Source organism: Odocoileus virginianus, chromosome 11, assembly GCF_023699985.2.
Source record: "Odocoileus virginianus isolate 20LAN1187 ecotype Illinois chromosome 11, Ovbor_1.2, whole genome shotgun sequence".
NCBI classification, from domain to species: Eukaryota; Metazoa; Chordata; class Mammalia; order Artiodactyla; family Cervidae; genus Odocoileus; species Odocoileus virginianus.
In genome coordinates, this window is record NC_069684.1 from 70,761,122 (window position 1) to 70,783,306 (window position 22,185).

General features: G+C 51.4%; 1 protein-coding gene across 3 annotated transcripts in view; it reads right to left on the bottom strand.

Moving 5' to 3' along the window:
- MFSD4A (major facilitator superfamily domain containing 4A) overlaps window positions 1-22,185 on the bottom strand; it is a 37,881-nt gene that overhangs the window by 6,478 nt on the left and 9,218 nt on the right. For 2 of the 3 annotated variants that reach the window (XM_020903017.2, XM_020903016.2), the window contains exons 2-9: window positions 21,403-21,601; window positions 20,510-20,770; window positions 17,391-17,553; window positions 16,871-16,986; window positions 15,704-15,877; window positions 12,772-12,919; window positions 9,892-9,962; window positions 8,434-8,554 (exon numbers count right to left, since the gene is read on the bottom strand). In XM_020903017.2, coding sequence (XP_020758676.1) covers window positions 8,434-8,554; window positions 9,892-9,962; window positions 12,772-12,919; window positions 15,704-15,877; window positions 16,871-16,986; window positions 17,391-17,553; window positions 20,510-20,770; window positions 21,403-21,601 — 1,253 coding nt within the window. Of the gene's footprint in view, window positions 1-4,763; window positions 7,293-8,433; window positions 8,555-9,891; window positions 9,963-12,771; window positions 12,920-15,703; window positions 15,878-16,870; window positions 16,987-17,390; window positions 17,554-20,509; window positions 20,771-21,402; window positions 21,602-22,185 lie in introns of those variants that run through there. The other variant, XM_020903018.2, reaches the window with a different exon arrangement.

The window sequence follows — 22,185 nt, forward strand, 5'->3', positions numbered from 1 at the left end:
ACCCGGAGTCTACCCAAACCCATGTCCATTGAGTTGGTGATGCCATCCAACCATCTCATCCTCTGTCTTCCCCTTCTCCCCCTGCCTTCAATCTTTCCCAGCATCAGGGTCTTTTTAAATGAGTCAGCTCTTCGCATCAGGTGGCCAAAGTATTGGAGTTTCAGCTTCAGCTTCAGTCCTTCCAATGAATAATCTGGACTGATTTCTTTTAGGATGGACTGGTTGGATTTCCTTGCAGTCCAAGGGACTGTCAAGAGTCTTCTCCAACACCACAATTCAAAAGCATCAATTCTTCGGCTCTCAACTTTCTTTACAGTCCAACTCTCACATCCATACATGATCACTGGAAAAATCATAGCCTTGACCAGACGGACCTTTGTTGGCAAAGTAATGTCTCTGCTTTTTAATATGCTGTCTAGGTTGGTCATAACTTTTCTTCCAAGGAGCAAGCGTCTTTTTATTTCATGACTGCAGTCACCATCTGCAGCGATTTTGTAGCCCCCCAAAATAAAGTCAGCCACTGTTTCCACTGTTTCTCCATCTATTTGCCATGAAGTGATGGGACCAGATGCCATGATCTTTGTTTTCTGAATGTTGAGCTTTAAGCTAACTTTTTCACTCTCCTCTTTCACTTTCATCAAGAGGCTCTTTACTTCTTCATCACTTTCTGCCATAAGGATGTTGTCATCTGAATATCTGAGGTTAATGATATTTCTCCCAGCAATCTTGATTCCAGCTTGGGCTTTATCCAGTCCAGTGTTTCTCATGATGCACATAAGTTAAATAAGCAGGGTGACAATATACAGCCTTGACATACTCCTTTTCCTATTTGGAACCAGTCTGTTGTTCCATGTCTAGTTCTAACTGTTGCTTCCTGACTTACATACAAGTTTCTCAAGAGGCAGGTCAGGTGGTCTGGTATTCCCATCTCTTTCAGAATTTTCCACAGTTTATTGTGATCCACACAGTCAAAGGCTTTGGCATAGTCAATAGAGCAGAAATAGATGTTTTTCTGAAACTCTCTTGCTTTTTTGATGATCCAGCAGATGTTGGCAATTTGATCTCTGGTTCCTCTGCCTTTTCTAAAATCAGCTTGAACATCTGGAAGTTCACGGTTCATGTATTGATAAAGCCTGGTTTGGAGAATTTTGAGCATTACTTTGCTAGCGTGTGAGATGAGTGCAATTGTGCGGTAGTTTGAGCGTTCTTTGACATTGCCTACTTAGGGATTGGAATGAAAACTGACCTTTTCCAGTCCTGTGGCCACTGCTGAGTTTTCCAAATTTGCTGGCATATTGAGTGCAGCACTTTCACAGCATCATCTTTTAGAATTTGAAATATCTCAACTGGAATTCCATCACCTCCACTAACTTTGTTCAAGACCCACTTGACTTCACATTCCAGGATGTCTGGCTCTAGGTGAGTGAGCACACCATCGTGATTATCTGGGTTGTGAAGATCTTTTTTGTACAGTTCTTCTGTGTATTCTTGCCACCTCTTCTTAATATCTTCTGCTTCTGTTAGATCCATACCATTTCTGTCCTTTATTGAGCCCATCTTTGCATGAAATATTCCCTTGGTATCTCTAATTTTTTTGAAGAGATCTCTAGTCTTTCCCATTCTGTTGTTTTCCTCTATTTCTTTGCACTGATCGCTGAGGAAGTCTTTCTTCTCTCTCCTTGCCATTCTTTGGAACTCTGTATTCAGATGGGAGTATCTTTCCTTTTCTCCTTTGCTTTTGGCTTCTCTTCTTTTCACAGCTATTCGTAAGGCCTCCTCAGACAGCCATTTTGCTTTTTTGCATTTCTTTTTCTTGAGGATTGTCTTGTTCCCTGTCTCCTGTACAATGTCATGAACCTCCATCCATAGCATGTTTAATAGTTACATTTTTCATAGTTACATTTTTAAAGAAGTATTTAAGTCTTAATCAGACTTTTTTGTTTTAGTCCTTTGTCAGGAGCAGCTTTTGCTTATTTCCACTCTAGGCACTGTTTCTTCACATAGTTTTTCAAATTAGAAACTAGAGACTTCAGTTCATTTAGCAGATGAAATTAGGCCTTTTTAGAACTGGTCTAATAAACATGGGTGCAGGTGGGGTTAATAGGTGTCAGATCACGTTGGAGGTCTGTTTGATGTGTCCAGATTAAAGTCAGAGGAACACACTGCTCGCTCCAAGGGGCATGGTGGCCCTCGTGAGACCTCCCTTCAGGTGGTGGGCAGTGTTCCGTCAGCACAGTGGGTGGCAGCTGCTAGTGAGGCCTGCTGGAGTCCCCTAGACCAATGTTCTGGTGCCTAGAACAGTAGTCCCATGAGGGCGAATAATTGGGAAATTGGGTCTTCACCTCTTGGAGAGTCAGGAAGCCTATTAGAATACTAAAAGGTCTATGGAGTCCTTTAGGAAAAAAGCCTTGCTTAATCCACCACTTCTAACCTCTCTTGACTGCTGACACACCCTCTTTTGAGAGCCATGGTGTTGATTTTGTAATTACTTTGTATTTCACAGGTGCATCTAATGATAAACAAATATCCTAATATTGGGTAATTTTCCAGGGCTGGGATTATTATTACGTAGGAGAGAATCATTAACAGTTGTAAGATTTCATATTGATTGTCACTACAAAGCACTGCACTTGTTGGAATACACCATGTTACTGAAGGGAATCCATGAAGTTGACTTCATTTGGAATAATTTTACAGTAAGAGGGCATTACATAATGAAACATGAAACAGGAACAGTAATTTCTAGTAGCTGTGCAAGGTTAGGTGGCAAGCACTGATGTCAGGGAGGTTCCTGGGACGTCAGACTTGACTTCGTGATTCTCGTATGTTTTGAATACACCATCATTTGATAGAAAACCCTCTCTAGTCAAGGTCACCTTCTGTATCGCCAAATCCAGTGGCTGGTGTTCAGCCCATGTGGGGCCTTGTGGCAGCACTGGTTACTTCCTCCTCGAGATACTCTTCACATGCCTTCCAGGAAACCACATTCTCTCCTGAACTTCCTCCTGCTTCTGTGGCTTCTCTCATTTGCTGTGCTGGATCCTGTTCTTTTTTTTTTTCCAAACCTCTCTGTGTTTGAAAAAATCCCAGGGCTCAACATTCGATCTCTACAGTCCTCCCTGGAAGATCTCATTCTGTCCCATGGCTTTAAACAATGCTTACGTATATATATATAGGTGACCGTGAAATTTATACCTTCAGGCTTGACTTTTAAGCTCTAGATTTCATATCTATCAGCATTCTTGACATCCAAGATAGCATTGTAAAATGAACTGTCCTCAGACAACTCTTGAGCACCCCTATTGTCTTCCAGTGTTAAATGGCATCATCACATGCCCATTACACAAGTCAAATGCCTTGGGGTTATCCTTGATTCCCACCTTTCTCTCATGCCCCCCACCTGATTTATCAGCATATTGTGAGTTTGACTTTCAAAATACACTTTAACCCAGTCACTTTCACCACTTCTGATGCTACCAACATTGTCCAAGCCATCACCGTCTCTTATGTAGTTGACTGCAGCTGTACCGTTTCTGGTGTCCCCAGTTTCATTCTTGTTCCACAGTCTCTTCTTCACACAGCAACCAGAGTATCACTTCTAAACACGTAAATCAGATCATGAACCTTGCCTGCCCAGAACTAGCCCAATAACAGTCACGTGACTAAAAAAAAACAAACCCACATTCCTACCATGGCTTATATGATCCAGCCCCCATCTAGCACCCTAACTTACTTCCTGCCACTCTTCCGCCTTCCTCACCGCACTCAGCCACACTGGCCTGCTTGCTGGCCCTCAGATTCTTCGAGCATACTCAGTCTAAGGGTCCAAGGCCTTTGCACGCGTTGTGTGCCCTGCCTGACGGGATCTTCCCCGGGTGCGTGGGTGCTTGATCGTGTCTCTCTTTGGTTTCTTCATAAATGGCACTTCTTTAAAAAGGCCATCTGGAGCCTCTCTTGACATGCCCTCTTCCTATCCCCCTTCCCTGCCTTATTTTTCTCTGTAGCACGCGATTATCACTCACCCTGTGGCATGTTATTTCTCTGTGTACGGTCTTCAAGGCAGGGACTTCTCTTTCTTTGCTGTATCTGCACCTAGATCAGTGCCTTAAACCTAGTAGGTGCCAGCAAATCTTTTTAAAATGAATGAATGAATTATCTAAAAGACTTTAGTCACTGTGTCTTCCTTTTGCGAATCTGGTGTACTGATGGGTTTGATTCCAAGTAGCAGAAGGAAATGTAGGAACAGGATGATTCCACAGCACTCTGAAATGTCAAAACCCATCAACGAAGATCAGGAAAAAAGCCCTACTTTCTCTGTACCTGATATGGAAGTGTGGTATAAAAGCCTTTGGCCTCTCCTTATTCTGAGTCTGTGTAAGAGGGAAGAGTGGTTTTCAGTCCTTCCTCTGAGAATTTTACTTCTAAACTATCAGGCGTGTGTATGGCTGAGAGAGACCCATGTCAAGAGAGAGACCCACCTTCAGGGATCATTGGATCGTTTGTTTCTGCGTGCATGCTCAGTCGTGTCCAACTCTTTGTGACCGTATCGACTGGAGCCTGGTAGGCTCCTCTGTCCATTGGATTTTCTAGGCAAGAACACTGGAGTGGGTTGCCATTTCCTCCTCCAGGGAATCTTCCCAACCCAGGGACTGAACTTATGTCTCCTGCGGCTCCTGCATTGGCAGGCAGATTCTTTACCACTAAGCCACTTGAGAAGCCCCCATTTGCCTTTGAGCGTATATAAAAGGATCGATTGTCCATGATGGCTTATTAAATTTAAAATATTTTATTTTAGGAAAGATACTCTTTTAGATTGGTTTCAATCTTGTTTTTTATATTCACAAATTTAATCATGATCACTTTAGATATAACCATTGATTCTTCTTCTAAATCTGTATGAAAAGGATGTTTTCTTGGAAAAACACAAGGAAAATACAGCTGCTTTCTTCTTCCCCAGGTCAGTCACTCAGTATGGTTAGATTGCACATACATAAATTTGGCTATCATAAAATAAGTATTTATGGACATAGTTAAAACTATACCCCTGGGCCACCAGCTTTCAAAAGATTTTGAATCTGTTTGATTTACAGTAAATATATACCAAACATATGAACAGTTTCTAAGCTGCTAATGAGGGGGTTTTCAGAATAAAAATTGCTCACAGTTATTAAGCAAACTTCTGTGTCAGGCATATAATAATTGCTTTACACAAATTTACTTAAGTCTTTCAGAATTCCTTTGAGGTAGGGTAATGTTCTTTTAGAAATATCACTTTATAGATACAAAAAGCAAGGCTGGAAGGGCCTCAGTGATCTGTGCAGGGCCACGGATCCACAAAGTGAGGTCAGGGCTGAACCAGGTTTCTCTCTAGCCAGGTCCTCATGACCATGTTAATAGCAGATGGAGCTGGCTTACATGACCATGCCGTGGCTCCAAGATAAGCCTTTTAGTGTCGGGCAGGTAAATGCTCCACCTGGACAGGTTACTGAGAGCCGTGACCCACTTATTCTGTACATTTATACACATACATTTGTATTTACACAGAGGAAGTGCAGGTAAACTAACACAGAAAGCCACTGTGATGGCCGTTTCACTGCTTCCAGATGGCTGTGCACTCCTAGCTCCTCCAGGTTGCTGAGTCTGCATTCTCTCTATGACTGCAGGACTTGATCTGGACAGGAGTTGGTACTCCTTGACTGAACTGCTTTCAGTATATTGCCCAGCTCAAATTGTTCAGTCGTCCAGGTTTTGTTAAAGAACTCTGATGTGGTATAAATAGTTTTTTCCCCATGGAAGATGTGCAGTTTAAATTAGGTATTTTTTGAGAAATTCTTAGTGCTATTTCTATACCTTTTCTAAGCGATTCAGTGTCAGTAAGAAAAGCAGAAGCTCCATCCCATTCTCTCAGACAGCTTCTGGACCAATCAGCATTGGTGATTAGCAGTGGTATGCTGGTAAATGTTTATTAGATGATTCTCTAAGGAGACAATAAAGTCATGATTTTGTAGCTTTTGCCAATTTCTCACCATAAATAATCTCACCATGGCTGATCTCAAGCAACTAACCTGTTATCACTGAAAGTGAAATTGGAAAGATATATATCAAAGCATACCTTTATGTAGTATTTCTACCCTGCAGGTACAATAAATAAGCCTCAAGAGCATAAGTATAAAAAAATTAGGAAATGATGTCTTTTGAGTGAAAGTGTTAGTTGCTCAGTCATGTCTGACTCTTTGCAACCCCATGGATTGTAGCCTGCCAGGCTCTTCTGTCCATGGAATTCTCCAGGCAAGAATGCTGGAGTGGGTTGCCATTCTATTCTCCAGGGATCTTTCTGACCCAGGGATTGAACTTGAGCCTCCTGCATTGCAGGCAGATCCTTTACCATCTGAGTGCATGCGTGCGAAGTCACTGCAGTTGTGTTCAACTCTGTGCGACCCTATGGACTGTAGCCTGCCAGGCTCCTCTTGTCCATGAGATTCTCCAGGCAAGAATACTGGAGTGGCTTGCCATTTCCTTCTCTATTACCATTTGAGTAGTTATAAATTGCATTAAAAACAAAAGCAATAAATTTCTCTAATTTTAAAAAATAGCTGTGTTTAACAACTAGCTCTCTTAATTGGCTTTTATAAGCTGGTATGAGCTAGCCCAGCATACCGCTGAATTAGTGTCCCAAAGGTAGCAAGATTCAACTTTCCTTTCGATGTTTTAGACTATAGATGAACTACTGATAGCAGGGGTTGGAGGGATTTTGGATGATTAATAAGTAAAAGCACAGTCCTTTGAGCATGCCAAGGAGTAACCTGGGGTTTGTTTTGATTAATTTAAAATCTGTCTATATATAGCAATGATCATTGCTCTTTATAATTTCAACTTGTTTTTTCAAACTTCAACCAAGAGTGATCTTCAAACTCAGGGTGTGGTTCATGCAGAAGGTGGCCAATGGATGAAGCATCTAGGTGTCTTCCTTTCCAGCTGGGTATCTTGACTCACTCTCACCAAAAGTCTGAGCCAGGGAAGAGGAGAGCAACTTGAACAGCCAGGTAAACATCTAATGATTTGCCCAGGGAGGTCCGGGTGCAGAACTCAATTTAATTTCTTTTACTCAACCCAGTATCCGTGACGATGAGAACCAAAGCATTGAGAGGTGCCTCCCTCCGCTGCCACCCTGGCTTCTTCAGCCCTTCGACCTGAGCTGCTGCTCAGGACATCTTCGCCTGCCGCCCCCTCCTAGCTCTACCTCTGGTAGCTCTCCAGGCTCTCCATTCCAAGTGCTCTGTCTCCAGTAGGACCTACCAGAGAGAAGACAGGTAGCACATTGCAGCAACTCTGATTAACTAGCCCTTATGTACTCTAAGACCTTACCCAGGCATTTTGTTTCCCTGCTATTCACTGGCTCACATCAGGGAGCCGAGTGGAAAGTCAGACCTTCTAATTCTGGCAAACTAGTTGGTGGAGGCAGTTTGTTGAGACTAGTGTCTAGTGCTTGGGAAATATGTACTTCTTTTTATCTTCTGTGAACAGGGAACTCATTAAGTGTTACTCCTTGGATATTCAGCAAATCTTCCTTGAACGGTGGCTTAACTGAAGGCGCCGTGCCTAAGGTTAGATGGACCACACGAGTCCCCACCACCTCCGGCTCGACGCTGAGTGGGTGCTGACTGGGGGCCCTCACACTGATGTTTAAAGGGATCGTGTGTCCACCTACTGAGGGACCAGGCCGAGGCTGTCTGGCCCTTCAGTCTTTGTGACGGGTATTTTGCTTTCAATGATGAGGAGGAGGGTTTGACCAGGCACCTTCTCTTAAGAGCTGGCTATGTGCACAGCTGGTTCAGTTGCTGGGATTTGGAGAGCTCTGGGTGGAAAGGCAAGTGAGGTTTCAGGGTTGTGAAAATAGCTTTGGGACTTCCCCTGCCCGGGGGCTCCAGGAGCAAGACTATTCTTAGGGGGTGCCTCTGTCCTGAACAAGCTTTTCTGTGCCACTTGGCCTGAGGACTTCTTTTTGAGAAAGAGACTTGGACTGGAGTCAAACCCCAAACTGCAAAGAGATGACCAATTAGGCTGCTGGGCCAAGTTCCAGCCAAGGAGGCAGGCTCTGCCTCTCAGCACTCAGCACAGGCTGGAAAGCGATTCTTGGCCCACGGTCCCCTGGTCTGGTGGGATGCAGGAAGCCAGTTCACAGACTGTGCCCCGCTCCTGATGGAGAAACCATGAGTCAGCCTCTCCCGCTCCCTCCAGCCCTGAGAGCCCAGAGCGGACAATCGCAGGGCAAAGCAGGAAGAGGGGGAAAGGAAGCTGTAGAAAAATAAACATTTCCTTGCATTTTACTTGGAACAGAACATCATTTGTGGCGTGCTAAGATCCACGGCATCTCCCACATGCCCCCCCTGCTCTCTTTTCCTCCTCTTGTGTAGAAATAGATTCTTTCCTTACCTGATGAGAGTCCAGGGTGCATCCTGTGGAAAAACAGGAGCAAGATGTAGAAGGTAAAGGCCAAGCCACCAAAGATCACGCCACAGACCAGGAAGCTGTAGCTGCCCTGAGCCTGGAATACCTGCCAAAGGGGAAAACACAGAGATGCCGGCCATCAAAACCTTGCATGAGGATGTATTGCAGGAGGTGGCCTTCTCGGGCCGTGGCAGGGTTTTCAGTCAAGCTCAGGCCCACCACACCTACAGACAGAAACACAGGTAGGAGGGACATCTTGGCCTTGTTTCAAGGTTATATTTCTGGAGGTAGCAGAAATCCTGCTGTGTGGCAGTTGGACCTGCTGACCCCTGCAGTCCCTTTCAGCCCTCTCTGTCCTGGACCCTTTGAAAATCTCCATCTCTTCCTTAAAACTCCAATCATATTAGGTGCTTCTGTATCTGCAGATCCTGAGCAGAACTCTGCAGAGAAGATGTGTCTATATATATCTGTGTATATATATATATATATATATGTATATGTATGTGTGTGTGTGTGTATGTATATATATATATATATATATATATATATCTCGTTTTATTTTGGAAAATGTAAAACATATGCCAGAGTGTTTTATGGAGTTCCTATGGACCCATCACTGACTTTAGCAATGAGCACGTTTCCTCTGTACCCCTCATGTCTTCCTGCACTAGATTCCACTGCGGTGAACCCCAGGCATTACATCATTTCAGTGCAGAGGGTGTCATAAGGGGGAGCTCTTCCTCTGGTCTAGCAGGGTGAAAGGAGAGGAGAATCGAGAAGTGGTTAGAGGGATTTCAGAGACTGAAAGACCTAACTCTGGATGTCATTTCTGTTGGTTATTAGAAGTGTGACTGAAGCCAAGTTGCTTAATTTCTGAGTTTCAGTATCCTCTCTAAAAAGAAGCATCATAATATCTACATTATAGTCTACCATAAAAAGCAGATGGATTTTTTTTCCCCTGCTGAAAAATTGAAACGTGGGTATGTTTGAAGAGAACTGGGCGACTTGGCCCTTGATCAGGCAGGAGTCGGGCAGGAAAGCTGGGCCCTTTGTAGGGTGGCCAGAGGTGAGGAGAGGTGGGAATGGGGGGTTAGGGGGATGGAAAGGAACTCCATTCTTGGGCCTGCAGCCCAAGCCTGTCCCGGGCTCTGAGAGCTAAACATTCCCACGGGGCCCCTGGCCCTGCTCCCAGACACGGCTTGTGTTTGCTTTGGACCATGCCTCATGGCCCTTCACATCTCCAGTCCTGCATTTGGAGGCTCAGCTTCCAGGGGTGGCTCAGAAGCGGAAACAGGTAACACAGACGGAGTGGGGCCCCGCTTGTCGTGCAGGAGGCCCGGGGAAGGGACAGCCGGGTTCAGGAGGGGCTGGCTGCATCTTCTCACTGCCTGGAGGGGCGCGCCCCTCATCCCCCCCCCCCCCCCACCGGGTCTCCCTACATACCGAACCAACCAGCATCTGGAGGACCATCTCTCCAACACCCGCCCCTGTCACCAGCACTGTGGTCGCACAGCCTGAACAAGAGAGAAGGATCGGGCTTAGTGATGGCAAGTTATGGAGACACACGTCCGCTGGCATAATCCAGGTGGACTCCTGAGGTTTCTTAGACTTGAGCCCTTAACCCTGCTTGGGTCTGTCATTATATTATTTCCCTGTTCTGAAACCTTCAGTTGCTCACGATTATCTTCAGCGTTTATTCCAAGTTGCTTAGCCTGGCATTCAGGGCCCTTCCCAATGTGAATACCAACTACTTTTCCAGGAAGATTCCCGCTCTCCTCTGCAGGAAGGCCTTGCTCCCCTACACTCTCACTAACCAGCCACACTTCCAATTAATCTGGCCACGTGGCACAGGCCTTCAGAGCCCAAGCTTCAGAGTCAGACCTGGGTTTAAAGCCTGCTCCATCACCTACTAGCTATGGGACCTTAGGCAATTCCTTCCCTGTCTCTTCGGCAAAATGGGCATGATACCTCCTTGGGGCTGCTGTGTGGATAACCCTGACACAAACACAGGTGAGAGCCCAGCATAGCGCTGCCCACAGTAAAGCCTTGAAACCAGGCCGGTTCTCTGCTTAAACCCCTCACGCTGCTGTCAGGGTCAGGGCCAGATGCTTAAATGCGGCTTGCAGGGCCCTCTATCACCTGCCCCCCTGAGAGCTCAGACTGTCACACTGTCTGCTCACAATCCACCCTCCAGCCAGGAGAGACTCTTCCGTCTGCTGACCTGACACATGCTCACCACCAGCTTCTGACACGTACCTTCACCCCCTCCTGAACACTCCTCCTCCTCTTGGTCTGGAAAATTCATTCGTCATTGGAGATAGCCTTCATTATCATCTCCCCCAGCCCCGAACCTGGATTAGCTGCTCCTCTGTGCTCCCTCCGTCCCCTGCTCCCTGCTCTCGTGTAGCGCCCCCTCTGCCCGCCCTGTCTGCCAGGCACCTCCCCTACAGACTGGAAGCCCACGAGAGAGGCTACGCCTTGAATTTTAGTTCAGCGGCCTGTATCACTGCCTGTCGCCACACCAGTGTATGCTAGACAGTCAGATCAGCGTCGTCTCTGGCATTCTGGGCCCTCCTTTGTCTCACGAGAGTGCACACCTGTCTCAGCTGTTGCTCTCACACTGCTCACTGCCCTGCCTCTCCCCAGCACGCCCTTCCTCTTGGGACATTAACCACCCTGGGCCAGGCTCTCTCTAGATGGTCCGTAGCACACACGTGACTGTCTACTCTCCCCAGATATTCAAAAACCTCTCAGTACCTTCTTCGCGGGAGGTACCCTCAGGTGCTAAACCCTGAGGGTACTCAGATGACTCATCTGAGTTAACATCTATACTGAGCACCTGTGAGCACTTACGCTGTTAAATCAGGAGCTTTGCATGCCCTCTACCGCACAGAACAACCCTAAAAGGAAGGTATGGACATTCCAATTTTGCACAGAGGAAAACTGAGGCTCAGAAGGGGGGAGGAAGATGAACTGCACCAGGTGACAAAGCCAGAAGGTGTGGAGGCAAGGCTGGCCTTCAGGTCTGCTGCTGACCTCAAAGCCACATTCTTGCCTCTGTCCCTTGCTGGCTCACTTAGGGCGCATGTTGAGGAGAGGCACAGAACATGAGGACGGAGGTCTGGAGGTGGGACGAACAGGAGAGGCGGGGACGGCGGTGGGGGGGGCTCGCCTTCCCAGTGGGGTCAGAGAGGTTCCCGAGGGTGTGACGGGGCGGGGCACAAGCTGAGAGCACGTTCCCTGTGCCAAAGGGTGGAGAGAGGCAGGTGATTGAATGAGGTGGCCTGTGAGGGGAAGCAGGCAGGGCGGCTGCAGAAAGGGACAGAGCTCGCTCTGGAGGAAGGCGTGAGGGCTGTGAGCATCTGCAGAGAGTGGCAGCCCAGGAAGTGGCCCTCACCCTGGCTACACGTTACCATCACCCGGCAGCTCCAGTACCTCAGGCTGTGATGAAGCCCAGGCTCTGTTACAAGGGCTCCGGGTGATCTGAATGTGGAACCGCATTGAGAATCTCTGATGGAGGCAAATTGGAAGGCCAGGAGACAAGCCAAGAGCTGCCAAGGCATGGATGGGGGAACATTAAATGTTCAAAACATAATTATTTTTAATTAACTTGTTTTTCTGTAAAAGATCTTTGCTATGCACACTCGGGAGGCTACAGAAAGGGAAGATTAGTTGAGAATCAGAGGTTTTCAAAAAAGCCATGTCACAACCCTGAATCGGTGTAGAGTCATTGTTCCAATCCTCTATGTTTCCAACAACATCCACAAGAAAACAAAGCAAGGTGGTACTTTTACTGATAAGTTATAAAACCCTTTCCCTGAGCTATAATTTTTCCCATGCATATTTGCTTTTCCTTGAACTTGGAATTTCCAGCACATGAATGTTACACAAAATGCCAGCTGTGGGTTGGCTGGTTCAGTTGCTAAAGAATCTGCCTGCAATGCAGGAGACGTGGGTTCAATCCCTGAGTTGGGAAGATTCCCTGGAGTAGGACATGGCAACCCACTCCAGTATTCTTGTCTGGTAAATCCCATGGACAGAGGAGCCTGGCAGGCTACAGTCAAGGTTGCAGAGAGTCGACTGAGCGACTAAAGCACCACCACCACTGCCAACCACTGTGGGGAAAAAGAAAATGGGAAAGAGGGGCTCACTGCTTTGTCTGTGGTCTGAAATCCAGTATATGTGGAAAGAAGGGAGCCACGCAGGTCGGAACAACCCTGTTTGTGAGCCTTTTCCCACATTCAGGCTGTGAGGAGGTGGGCGGGGACCTTCTGGCTGGGAGACCCCGGGGAGAGGCTGGGCGCGGAGGAAGGTGGAGCTCACCTCGGTACTGCAGCGCGTCCTCGGTGTAGGCCAGCATGCTGGGGAAGGTGCTGCTGAGGGACAGGCCCAGGCTGGCCGTCCCCACGAACAGGAAGACCACGTTGTGGGAGAAAACAAGAAGCACCAGGAACGTCACCACCACGCCGACCTGTCACAGCAGAGAAGCGGCCGCTGAGGAACTAGGGAGCAGCCGGGTGGCCGCTGAGAAAGGAAGGCCGGTCCGTCTCCAGACGTGAGAAACGCCCCATGGCCCCGGGCGGGCTGTGTGACTAGGGCACGGCCCTGTGGAGTGCGCGGGAACTGCACCTTCCCCAGCGGGCGGCTGCCAAGGAAGGAGAACGCGGAGGAGGGCAGGAGAGACCGGGGAGAGGAGGGCGAGGAGCCCTGGCATCTCGCGGACGGCCTGCCGTGCAAGCTTAAGGAGCGTTCACCTGCTGCTCCCCTCCGCTTACACCAGGCCTGCAAGAGTTACCTGAGAATCGATACACTTGGCACGTTTGAAAAACGCCTAACTCAGGACTTCGCTGGCGGTCCAGCGGTTCAGAACCTGCGCTTCCATTGCCGGGGGCGTGTGTTTGATCCCTGGACGAGGAACTAAGATCCCACATGTGGTGAGGTGTGGCAAAAAGAACAACAAACCCGACTCACTCTCTTCTGTTAGCCTGGTTGACAGAAGACGCAGGATGCCAGGGCAAGTTAGCAACTCCACAACCAACTCCGCAGACTGGCGCTCAGCCGCTCCCCAGCTGCCTACCAGCCCCTCACCCTCGCCTTGCCTTCCAGCCAGGACAGAGACTCCCTCTCCCCATCTTCTTCCCTGGCCAACGGGAAGCGCCCCAAAGGCAGAAAGCGCCTCTTAGAGAACGCGGCAGCCCAGCCGCTCCCTGCAGGGCCCGGCACACAGCGTGTGTGCTCATCAACCCGTGAGTGAATGTTGAGATCCAGGAGAACATCAAGAGCAGAATGACCCTTAATTTAAAATTGAACGAAAAATAATAAAAAAAAATAAAACGGAGCGGAATCGGAAGAAACCACGGTGAATTTGAGACTTGGCAGCTGCAGCCTGTTCAGGGTGGTCCAGCTCTGGTCCCAGCAGCCTGCCCGAGAAAAGCACCTGGAGAGCTTAAAAACAGCTCAGACACCGGGTTCCACTCCACTCCTCCCCCGACTCCCTGGGGCTGGGGCCCAGGAATCTGTATATTCCAAAAGCACCTCGGCAGGGGTGGGGGAGCTGATGTGTTTGGAAATCACTTGCTGTAGGATAGTGTTTTTCCAAACTTCTTGATGACAGAACACCCCCCCACCTCCAATCCCCACCCCCCAGTGTCTGTTGAGGATATAGATTGCTAGCCCCTACCCCTGGACATTCAGATTCACCAAGTCTGAGTTGGACCCAGAAATCTGACTTTCTTCTTTAAACTCAGCACCCCTGGTGAGTTTATTGCCAGCGCCTGAGTCCCGTGGAGGCCTCCGACTTCCTGCTTTCTCCCAAACCCAGAGTCACACCCTCTGTCTTTAAGCAGCTGGCCACGTGTGCTGGAGAGCCGGGCCACCAGCAGCCTCTGTGGCCTCATCTCGGGTCACCCCCGCTCCACAGAATGGGCCCTCTTCCTCCTAAGCATAGCGTGCTGCCCTCCACCCCTCCCCTCTCCCCAGGGCTCCCCATTCATGTCGCCTCTGACCCGGTGTCCTCACAGGCTCCCTCCCTTTCTCCTCTGCCTGCAGAAGCTCATACCACCCAACTCTTGACAAACAAGCCTGTTCAGCTGGGACGTGAGTGTAATCCTCACACTGCTACATCCTTCTCACCCTCTCCCTTCCCTGCTTGAAGCCCCCATCAGCTCCATGCCCCCTGCAGTGGAAGCAATGAATCCTGGGAATTCCCACCCTCAACCCCTTGAGTTTGGCTACTACACCACCCCCACCTCCCAGCTACATTGAACAAAAGTTCTTTCTTTTAAGTCATCAGTCAGCACAAGGCCGAATCCAAGGGCCTTTCTTGGGGCTCATGATCTTTGGCTTCTATGGTGGTGCTGGTGGTTTAGTCGCTCAGTCGTGTCCGACTCTTGTGATCCCATGGACTGTAGCCTGCCAGGCTCCTCTGTTCATGGGACTTCTCCAGGCAAGAGCCTCTACATTATTTCCCAACCCTCTCTCCTCTAGAAATTAAAAAAGTACATTCTGACAGTGGATTGGACTTCCTGGAGAGGTGGCAAGTTTCCATTCACTGGGGGTATTTAGACAGACTTTTGGACCCCTTGGAAGCGGTATTATAGAGGTGATTTGAGCCCTGGTCAGAAGTTGGGCTAAACAACCTTACAGGAATCTGTAATCTGCACCTCTTTGTCATAGATGGTGGCAGGGATACACATCAGGACAAAAAGTCTTAACCACCTCTCAGGCCCAGACATCCTGCCTCCAGAGAGACTAGTTCCTTGAAGGTCATCCTACGTGCCAGTCTGGGAGAGCTGCAAGATGCAAGTTCCCAGGGCCCATTCCCTAGATGGTGCCTCTGAAGGCCAGGGGACCCCTGATCTCTGCTGGCCACAGTGCTCTGACCCCGTGGGCACCAGGGTGAAAATCGAGGATTGAGGTCAGCACTGCTTCCCTCCTCATCCCCCAGGCTGTCAGCAAGGAGCTGCTCCTGACATAGCACCAGTCACTTCCCATAGCCCCTTTCTTCCATGGGTACAAAGTCCAAGCCCCAGAGAGAGGAAAGGGCTTTTCCAAGACCATGCAAGTAGGCTGCATGCCTTGGGTTTCCACCCTGTCCACTCCAGCATCTCTTTCCTACCCTCTCTTCCTTGTACCTTGACATCCCCCCGCCCCCAACCTGGGGCAGAGTCCAGTCTGAGAAGGTGTCCTGGGGCAGGGCTATGACACAGGGTGAACGGTTCTTCTGGGTCTCCAACAGTAAAAGGGCGCCGCTTACCACATTGATGAAAACCATGGTGGCTGGCTTCACTCTGGAGGAGACAGGAATGGAGATGAGCCGGCCCAGGGTGATGAAGCCCCAGAAGAGGCTGGGGAGGTAACCCGCCACCTTGTGTCCCACGGACAGCGGCTTCTCCACCGCATAGCTGTACACGAAGGCGGAGTACGCGCCCTGTGGGAGACGGGCCCTGTTGAGCACACCTGCAGTGTCCCCAGCCGGGCAGGCATGGTCTGGGCTGGCAGGAACTGGCCCTGCTCCTACAGGCCTGGAGCCGAGTCCACCTGGCAGGTGTAGGCCTGAGCTGAGGCTGGAATCGGCGCCACAGCCTGCAGGTGGTGCGTACAGGAGCCAGGGACTCAGGAAGGTGTGTCTGGGTCCCAGAGGAGCCCCACGGGGTCCAGGCAGGCAGGCAGGCTCTGCCCCCCTCAGCCAGAGCAGAGTTTCACTACATGCCCTATTCACGAGGATTCCACAGAAGGTTTTTTGCTAAAGGAAGGGTGCTGCAGCTAAAAAAAGGTGTGTACAGGCATCTCATTTTACAGATGAAAGGGCGGGGGGAAGTGACTTGCCCAAGGTCACACTGAGCATTGGAAGTCAACCAGTTCTGTCACGAGTACTTTCTACCAGGTCATCTAGGCCTTTAGGGCCTTTTCTTTGGAGAGTCCCTCATGTGGCAACCAGTTAATCAATCAGCCACTGCAAACGGTCCTAATCTAATCCTTAAGAGATTTCTGGAAAAAGGCACTAAATAGAGTAACAGAGGTCACTGGTGGACTGAATAGCTAGCTGGGCCCAGATACTGCCTGTAGCTTGTTTACCACCCAGGCTTGGAATGTGCTCCAGGAAGCAGAAAGCCCTAGCGTCTATATGGCATGACCTCTACCTGGGGGAACAGGGCACTGCCCCTTTGAAAAAAATGTGTCCCCTATCCACAGGGTTCATGAAAGTAAAAACCAAACAATACAAAAGACCATAGTTCCAAGAGGCTGTATTCAGTTCTAGAGAGGCTCTTCCCTGGGACTTATCCTGGGTTTAAACACTTGGACCAACTGTACTAGAGGTGTGGTCTCTCGGAAACTTTGATCCACCTCCTTTCTCTCTCCACCCCTGGACTTGAGGCTCAGGGGGTGCCCCATGAAGGGCACCCTCCGAGGGCAGGCTCACCGTCAGCCCATCGGTCATGAACAGGACCAGGGCGGCTGTGATGTGGATGGCAAAGAAGGAAGAAGGGACCCCTCTGAAGTTCTTCCTCTGGCAGCAGCTGAACAGGTCCTCGTGCCCTGGACAGGACACAGGAAGTGAGGACAGGTCTCAGTTCTCTGCTTTCTCGGCGCGCCCAGCCCTGGCAGAGAGCAGACCACTTCCTGCCTCCCCCCTTCTCCACCTTCCGACGGCTCGTGAGGACAGCCCCCGTTTGTTTCACAGGGCTGTTGGAAGCAGGGCTCAGAGAGGCCAGGCAGCGTGCTCGAGGTCACACAGGCAGGGTGGAGGCGGGAGCTGCTGTCCTCTCCTCCTGGCCCGTTTGCTCCATCTCTTGCCCCTCCCCGCACCCTGAGACCAGCAGGGCCAAGGGGTTTTTCCCAGCCATTACCACCTGTGATCCACGTCCTCCCTCTGGGCGGGAGGGCTTAGCAGGGGAGCCTTGGAATGGGGCCTTGAGCCAAGGGTTCCTTAGAGCCCCCACCTGGGTGGAACTTGGGGGACAGCGAGGACACGTCTTCCTTCTCAGGAGGCTGTGTCTCCAGGGTGAGTTCGTCTGCGGACAGCAGCAGGGGCCTCCTCTGAGGGCAGCAGGCCAGCAGGCGCTCTTTGGACAGCAGATACAGCACAGCCAAGGGTACCGGGAGCTGGGGGCGGGCAGAGGGTCAGGAGAGTCTGCTCCCCGCCCGTCTGCCCGTTTCCCAGCCCGGCCTGCTGCACACGCCTCAGCCCAGCTGTGTGGCAAAGGTCTGCACGGTCCTGGGAAACAACAGCTCTTTTCACAGGGCGCCCCCTGAGAGCCAGCCCCAGCTAAGGCAGCCAGGTACCTTGACCCCTGCAGGCCTGTAATTAATTGCTACCAGACTCCAGCTGCAGTCGTTTCCCTGCACAGACAGGTGCTTCTCACACGCAAAGCCTGGACTCACACGGGGTCTCTGCTGGCACAGGGCATGCAAGAGCTAAACTCCTTTCCAGCACCCCTGTCCTGAGCGGGCTGGCAATGGGCCCTCACACTCGCTCACGCTGGCAGAGCATGTTATGCTTCAGAAAGAAGTTTGGCTTTTGTCCCTCACGGTTCTGTAAAACGTGCTGGGGGAAATCATTAAACCTACTTTCCAGGTGGGGCAACTGAGGCTCAGAGTTATCACTTAGTCTAAACCTGCTCCAGTGGGAAGGTCTGAGAGCACCGGCGTGGGCCACACAGCTGACTTGAGGCAGGCTTAGACCGGCGCCCGGGCATCCCAATCCTGACCAGTGCTGTCTCCATGCCGGGGCTGTTCTGGGTGATGTCATACCTCTCAAAAGCACAGGGGCTGCCCTCAAGGTAAACAGGCAGGGACTCCTTTAAATTGAGAAATGCATGCTACGGGCAACACACATGCAGAGCCCAGAGTCAGGTTGACTGACATTTGTGTTAAGTCGCTTAGGCTTTATGAACTCCCCAGAGCAATGAGATATGTCTCCTGCTCCTGGAGTTGCCTCCACTGCCTCCCTCAGGTGCCTTGCCTGTGTCTAACCGCCCTTGCTACCAGGAAGTCCTTCATTGAGTCTAAACTCTGCCCTTCCTGCTGCAACTGCATCCCGGCTCCTTTTGCTTTAGAAGGAGAAGCCCAGGGAGCTGTGGAAGTGTCCCAGGGGCCAATGGGCCCCTCGGGGCTCACAGGCAAGGCTGGCGCTGCCTGGCACCACCCTGGGCAAGCCTCTACCTCACCTGGAGACAGGCTGGCTCACACAGGCATTTCCCCAAGTCACCTAAACGCCTCCCCTGTGCTGGCACCTCCTTGGGGGCATCTTGGGAGCCTCCTTCCACTTATTAATGTCAGTCAGGCACACCCCAGCAACATTAGAGCCATAAACCCTGCCTGAATGGAGGAGACGGCCCCTGCCCCCAGAGCCCTGGGTCTGAGGCAGGAGGTGAGGCCCTCTCTCCGATCTGATGGGGGAAACAGGAAACCCACACGCAGAGGCCTGGGCAGCAGAATGCCTGGGTGAAAGCCAAGGGGAAACAGCTGTAAAAGAGGTGTGCTCACTCAGGTTGGGCTTCCCAGAGAGGTGGGTGGTGGGAAGAACTTCACCAGGGTTGGCTGATGTTGCCAGCGGGAACACAGTGGACCTTTATTAGGAGCCCGTGCAAGAAGCAGAGGCTCCACCTTAAAAGTCAGAGGATGCCAGGTGGGCTGGCCTGTGTGTTTGCATTTGCCCACATGCATGCTTAGCCCATTCTCTTCTGGGGTGGACTGTTTATCTTCAGACACAAACCAATGGAAAAAGTCCGGAAATCCTGCAGCAAACAAAGTGCCTCCAGTCTGTGCCTCATGGAGCAAGAGAAAACAGACCTCAGGCTTAAGCTGGAGGGACGTTCCGGCTTCCTGGTCCCAGAGTCTCAGCCTTGACATTGTACTGACAGGGCGCTTTGCCTTCCGAGGTCCCCCTTGGAGGGCAAGGCCCAAAGCGGCATTGTTCCCCAAACAATGATGGGCATGGGAAGAAAAGGGAAGGAGCAGGGGGAGAGGGGTGCACTTTTGAGGCCGTCCCGTGAGGACTCTGGTACAGGGAATGTTACAGAAGAGAAGGGAAATGAGCAGTTGATCACAGGGCAGCTGGGGGGGCTTGTGCCGCAAGTCAGGGTTCCAGCCTGGTCAAGTCTCTTACTGGCCCCTTTATCAGGCCCTGGAGCCAGTGACGATCTGACTGTTTAGTGGGACTGGGTGTCCTCAGAGGTCTCTTCCAATGCTACCAGTATGGCATCGCTCTGAGGCCTAGCCTGCCTGCCTTGGGAGGGGTAACTAGACTAACAGACTCCAAGTCAGGGTGATAAACTATGCGGCACCTCCATCCCATGGCCAGGTGGATGGCCACCTGGACTACCCCCACCCCAGCGCCTGCTCCTGGTGCTCCCAGCCATCATCCCTAAGCTGGCCAGGAGCTGGTGGGGGTTCCCTAACCTCTCCCTCTGGCCCCAGCCTGGGCTAACCTAGGCTGCAGGGCCCCGGGGGGGTTTCCAGCCGGATACGGGCCAGTCCTGACTTGGCAGAGGAGCATGAGAGCTGGGGTGCAGAGGGCCCTGGGATCCACCCCGGTCTGTCCCCGTTCTGTCCCCACCAGGGCAGCCACATCACGCGGGGTCCCTTGGAGGTCATCTTGTCCACCTTCCAGCCTCCATGGGGGCCCACCTCACAGCAGCAACGGGAGATGCCCACTAGTGACAGGACCGCGGAGGGGAGCCTGGCGTGTCCTGCAGGGCTCTGTCCCAGGGTCCAATTCACCTGCCCTTGGAGGAGAACAGCTGGTTTCCTTAGGGAGCTCCAAGGACCTGGAAGTCCACCCTGATCTCATGGCACTAAACCTGCTCACTGTTTAACCTCCTTGGAGAATCGCAATCCCAGGATGTCACAACTGAAGGGCCTTAGAGGTGATCTCCTATGACTCCCTGTGGTCAGGATGAATCCCTGCGGGTCGGCTCTCCCATCTTCTTGCCTTCCTGAAGGCACATCTCAGCCCCAGTCCATTTCTCAGAAACGGAAGAATCTGTACTGGGAGCTGGTATGGACTGGTAGGAGACTGTCCACTAGCCCTCACCCAACCCTGCCCAGGGGCACTCACGTTGATCAGAGCCATAATCCAGAAGGCATAGGACACACGGGTCCCTGCCCCGTCCTGCGAGGGCAACCCAGGCAGCGTCCGGTTGGACCAAGGCTGGGCCTCAGGGTGCTGACGGCTCAGGACCCTGGAGGCATGGAACAGGTGGCTGCCAGAGGTGGCATTGGCTGTGCTATTGGCAGGCAAGCAGCTGGCCTCAGACAGGAAAGGGTCGGCGATGAGAGGGCTCAGCAGTGCCCCAAAGCCCACAAAGAAATGGAGAACCTGGAGGGGGAGAGAATTGGCGGGGGTGAAGGCATGGCTCAGGCTTTGCATGACCCCCATTGTGGGAGCAGCAGAGGATGGGAGGCAGGAGGGGTGAGGAGTGGAGCTCCTGTCCCCACCTTCCTGCCTGAGATAACTTGGTGGCAGTGGCCAGCCCCTCCCTCACTCCCTCTTTCCCAAAGCTTAACCCTCAGCCAGGGGTTATCCCCATGCCAGAATCCACCAGGTAACACCCCAAAGGGAAGAGGGCTTGACAAAGGGCAGGGCTGGACTAGAGTCCTGGGCAACAGGGAGGAGAAGGACGGAAGAAGAAACACAGGAGGAGACGAGAGAACAGCAAGTCCTTCCATCACGCCCCTTCCCAATTTACAAAGAGCCTTTTCTTGTCAGCACTTAGATTCCTGTGACCCTTTGTGCACAGTGGTCATCACCCCGTTTCAGAGATGAAACACCCAAGTCCAGAGATGACAGCCAGTGTGGCCCAGCTGGCAGTGGTCACTCTGAACTTGACCCTGCTGCTCCTTCCGGGTCACCGTCCTGGCCGTGAGGAAGGGACACCCGGCCCGGGCAGAGGGCTGAGGGCGCTCCTCCGAGCCCCGCCCCGCCCTGCCCCAGGCCTGCTGGGGGCTCACCTGGAGGAAGACGGCGGAGTCCTTCTGGTAGATCCTCACCAGCTGCATGTTGGCTACGGTGTCGATGCAGCCCATGGCCAGGCCGGCCAGCGCCATGACAGAGGCCAGCACCTTCACGTCCCGGCAGAAGGGGATGGTGGCAAACACCAGGGAGATGGCCAGGGAGGAGGCGAAGAGGGCCCACAGCGACTGGGCCAGGCTGCCGGGTGGGAGGCGAGGTCAGTGGCGGGGGGGCTGCAGACCTCCCCAGCCCCATCCTCCACTCGCTGGGCGGATCCCCAGGGAAGCCGAGACATTCCTGTCATCCTCTGGTCGGAGGGCAAAGGGAGCTGTGGCGCTCTGTTGCTTATTATTATAGGTTGTGGGCAAGATGTCTGAGTCTCCCCTGGTGACAATCCCTGCCGCACAGGTGGTCGTGAGAACTATGTAAGGGACGTTTCACAAAGCATAATTGCTATTATTGGACTTATAAAAGTGATTTTGTATCCTTTACTTTGAACTGTTTGCTGATAAACAATTATATGCGCAGATACCTCCATCCCTCCCAGGGAAGGGGTGGGGTGAATCGGTCCTGAGCATCTCTGGGGAGCCGTGCCACGTGTGTGAGGCTGGAGGTGGGCCCGGGAGCACGGCCAGGCCCCCCCCCACACACAGAGGTTTGGGGCACGCTGGGCCCTCTGCAGGCCCCAGGCCCGAGCCACCCAAACCAAGCCCTCAGCCCAGATATCTGAGTAATCTGGTGACCCTTCTACATGCCCGCGAGTGTCCAGAAGGGAGGCCCTC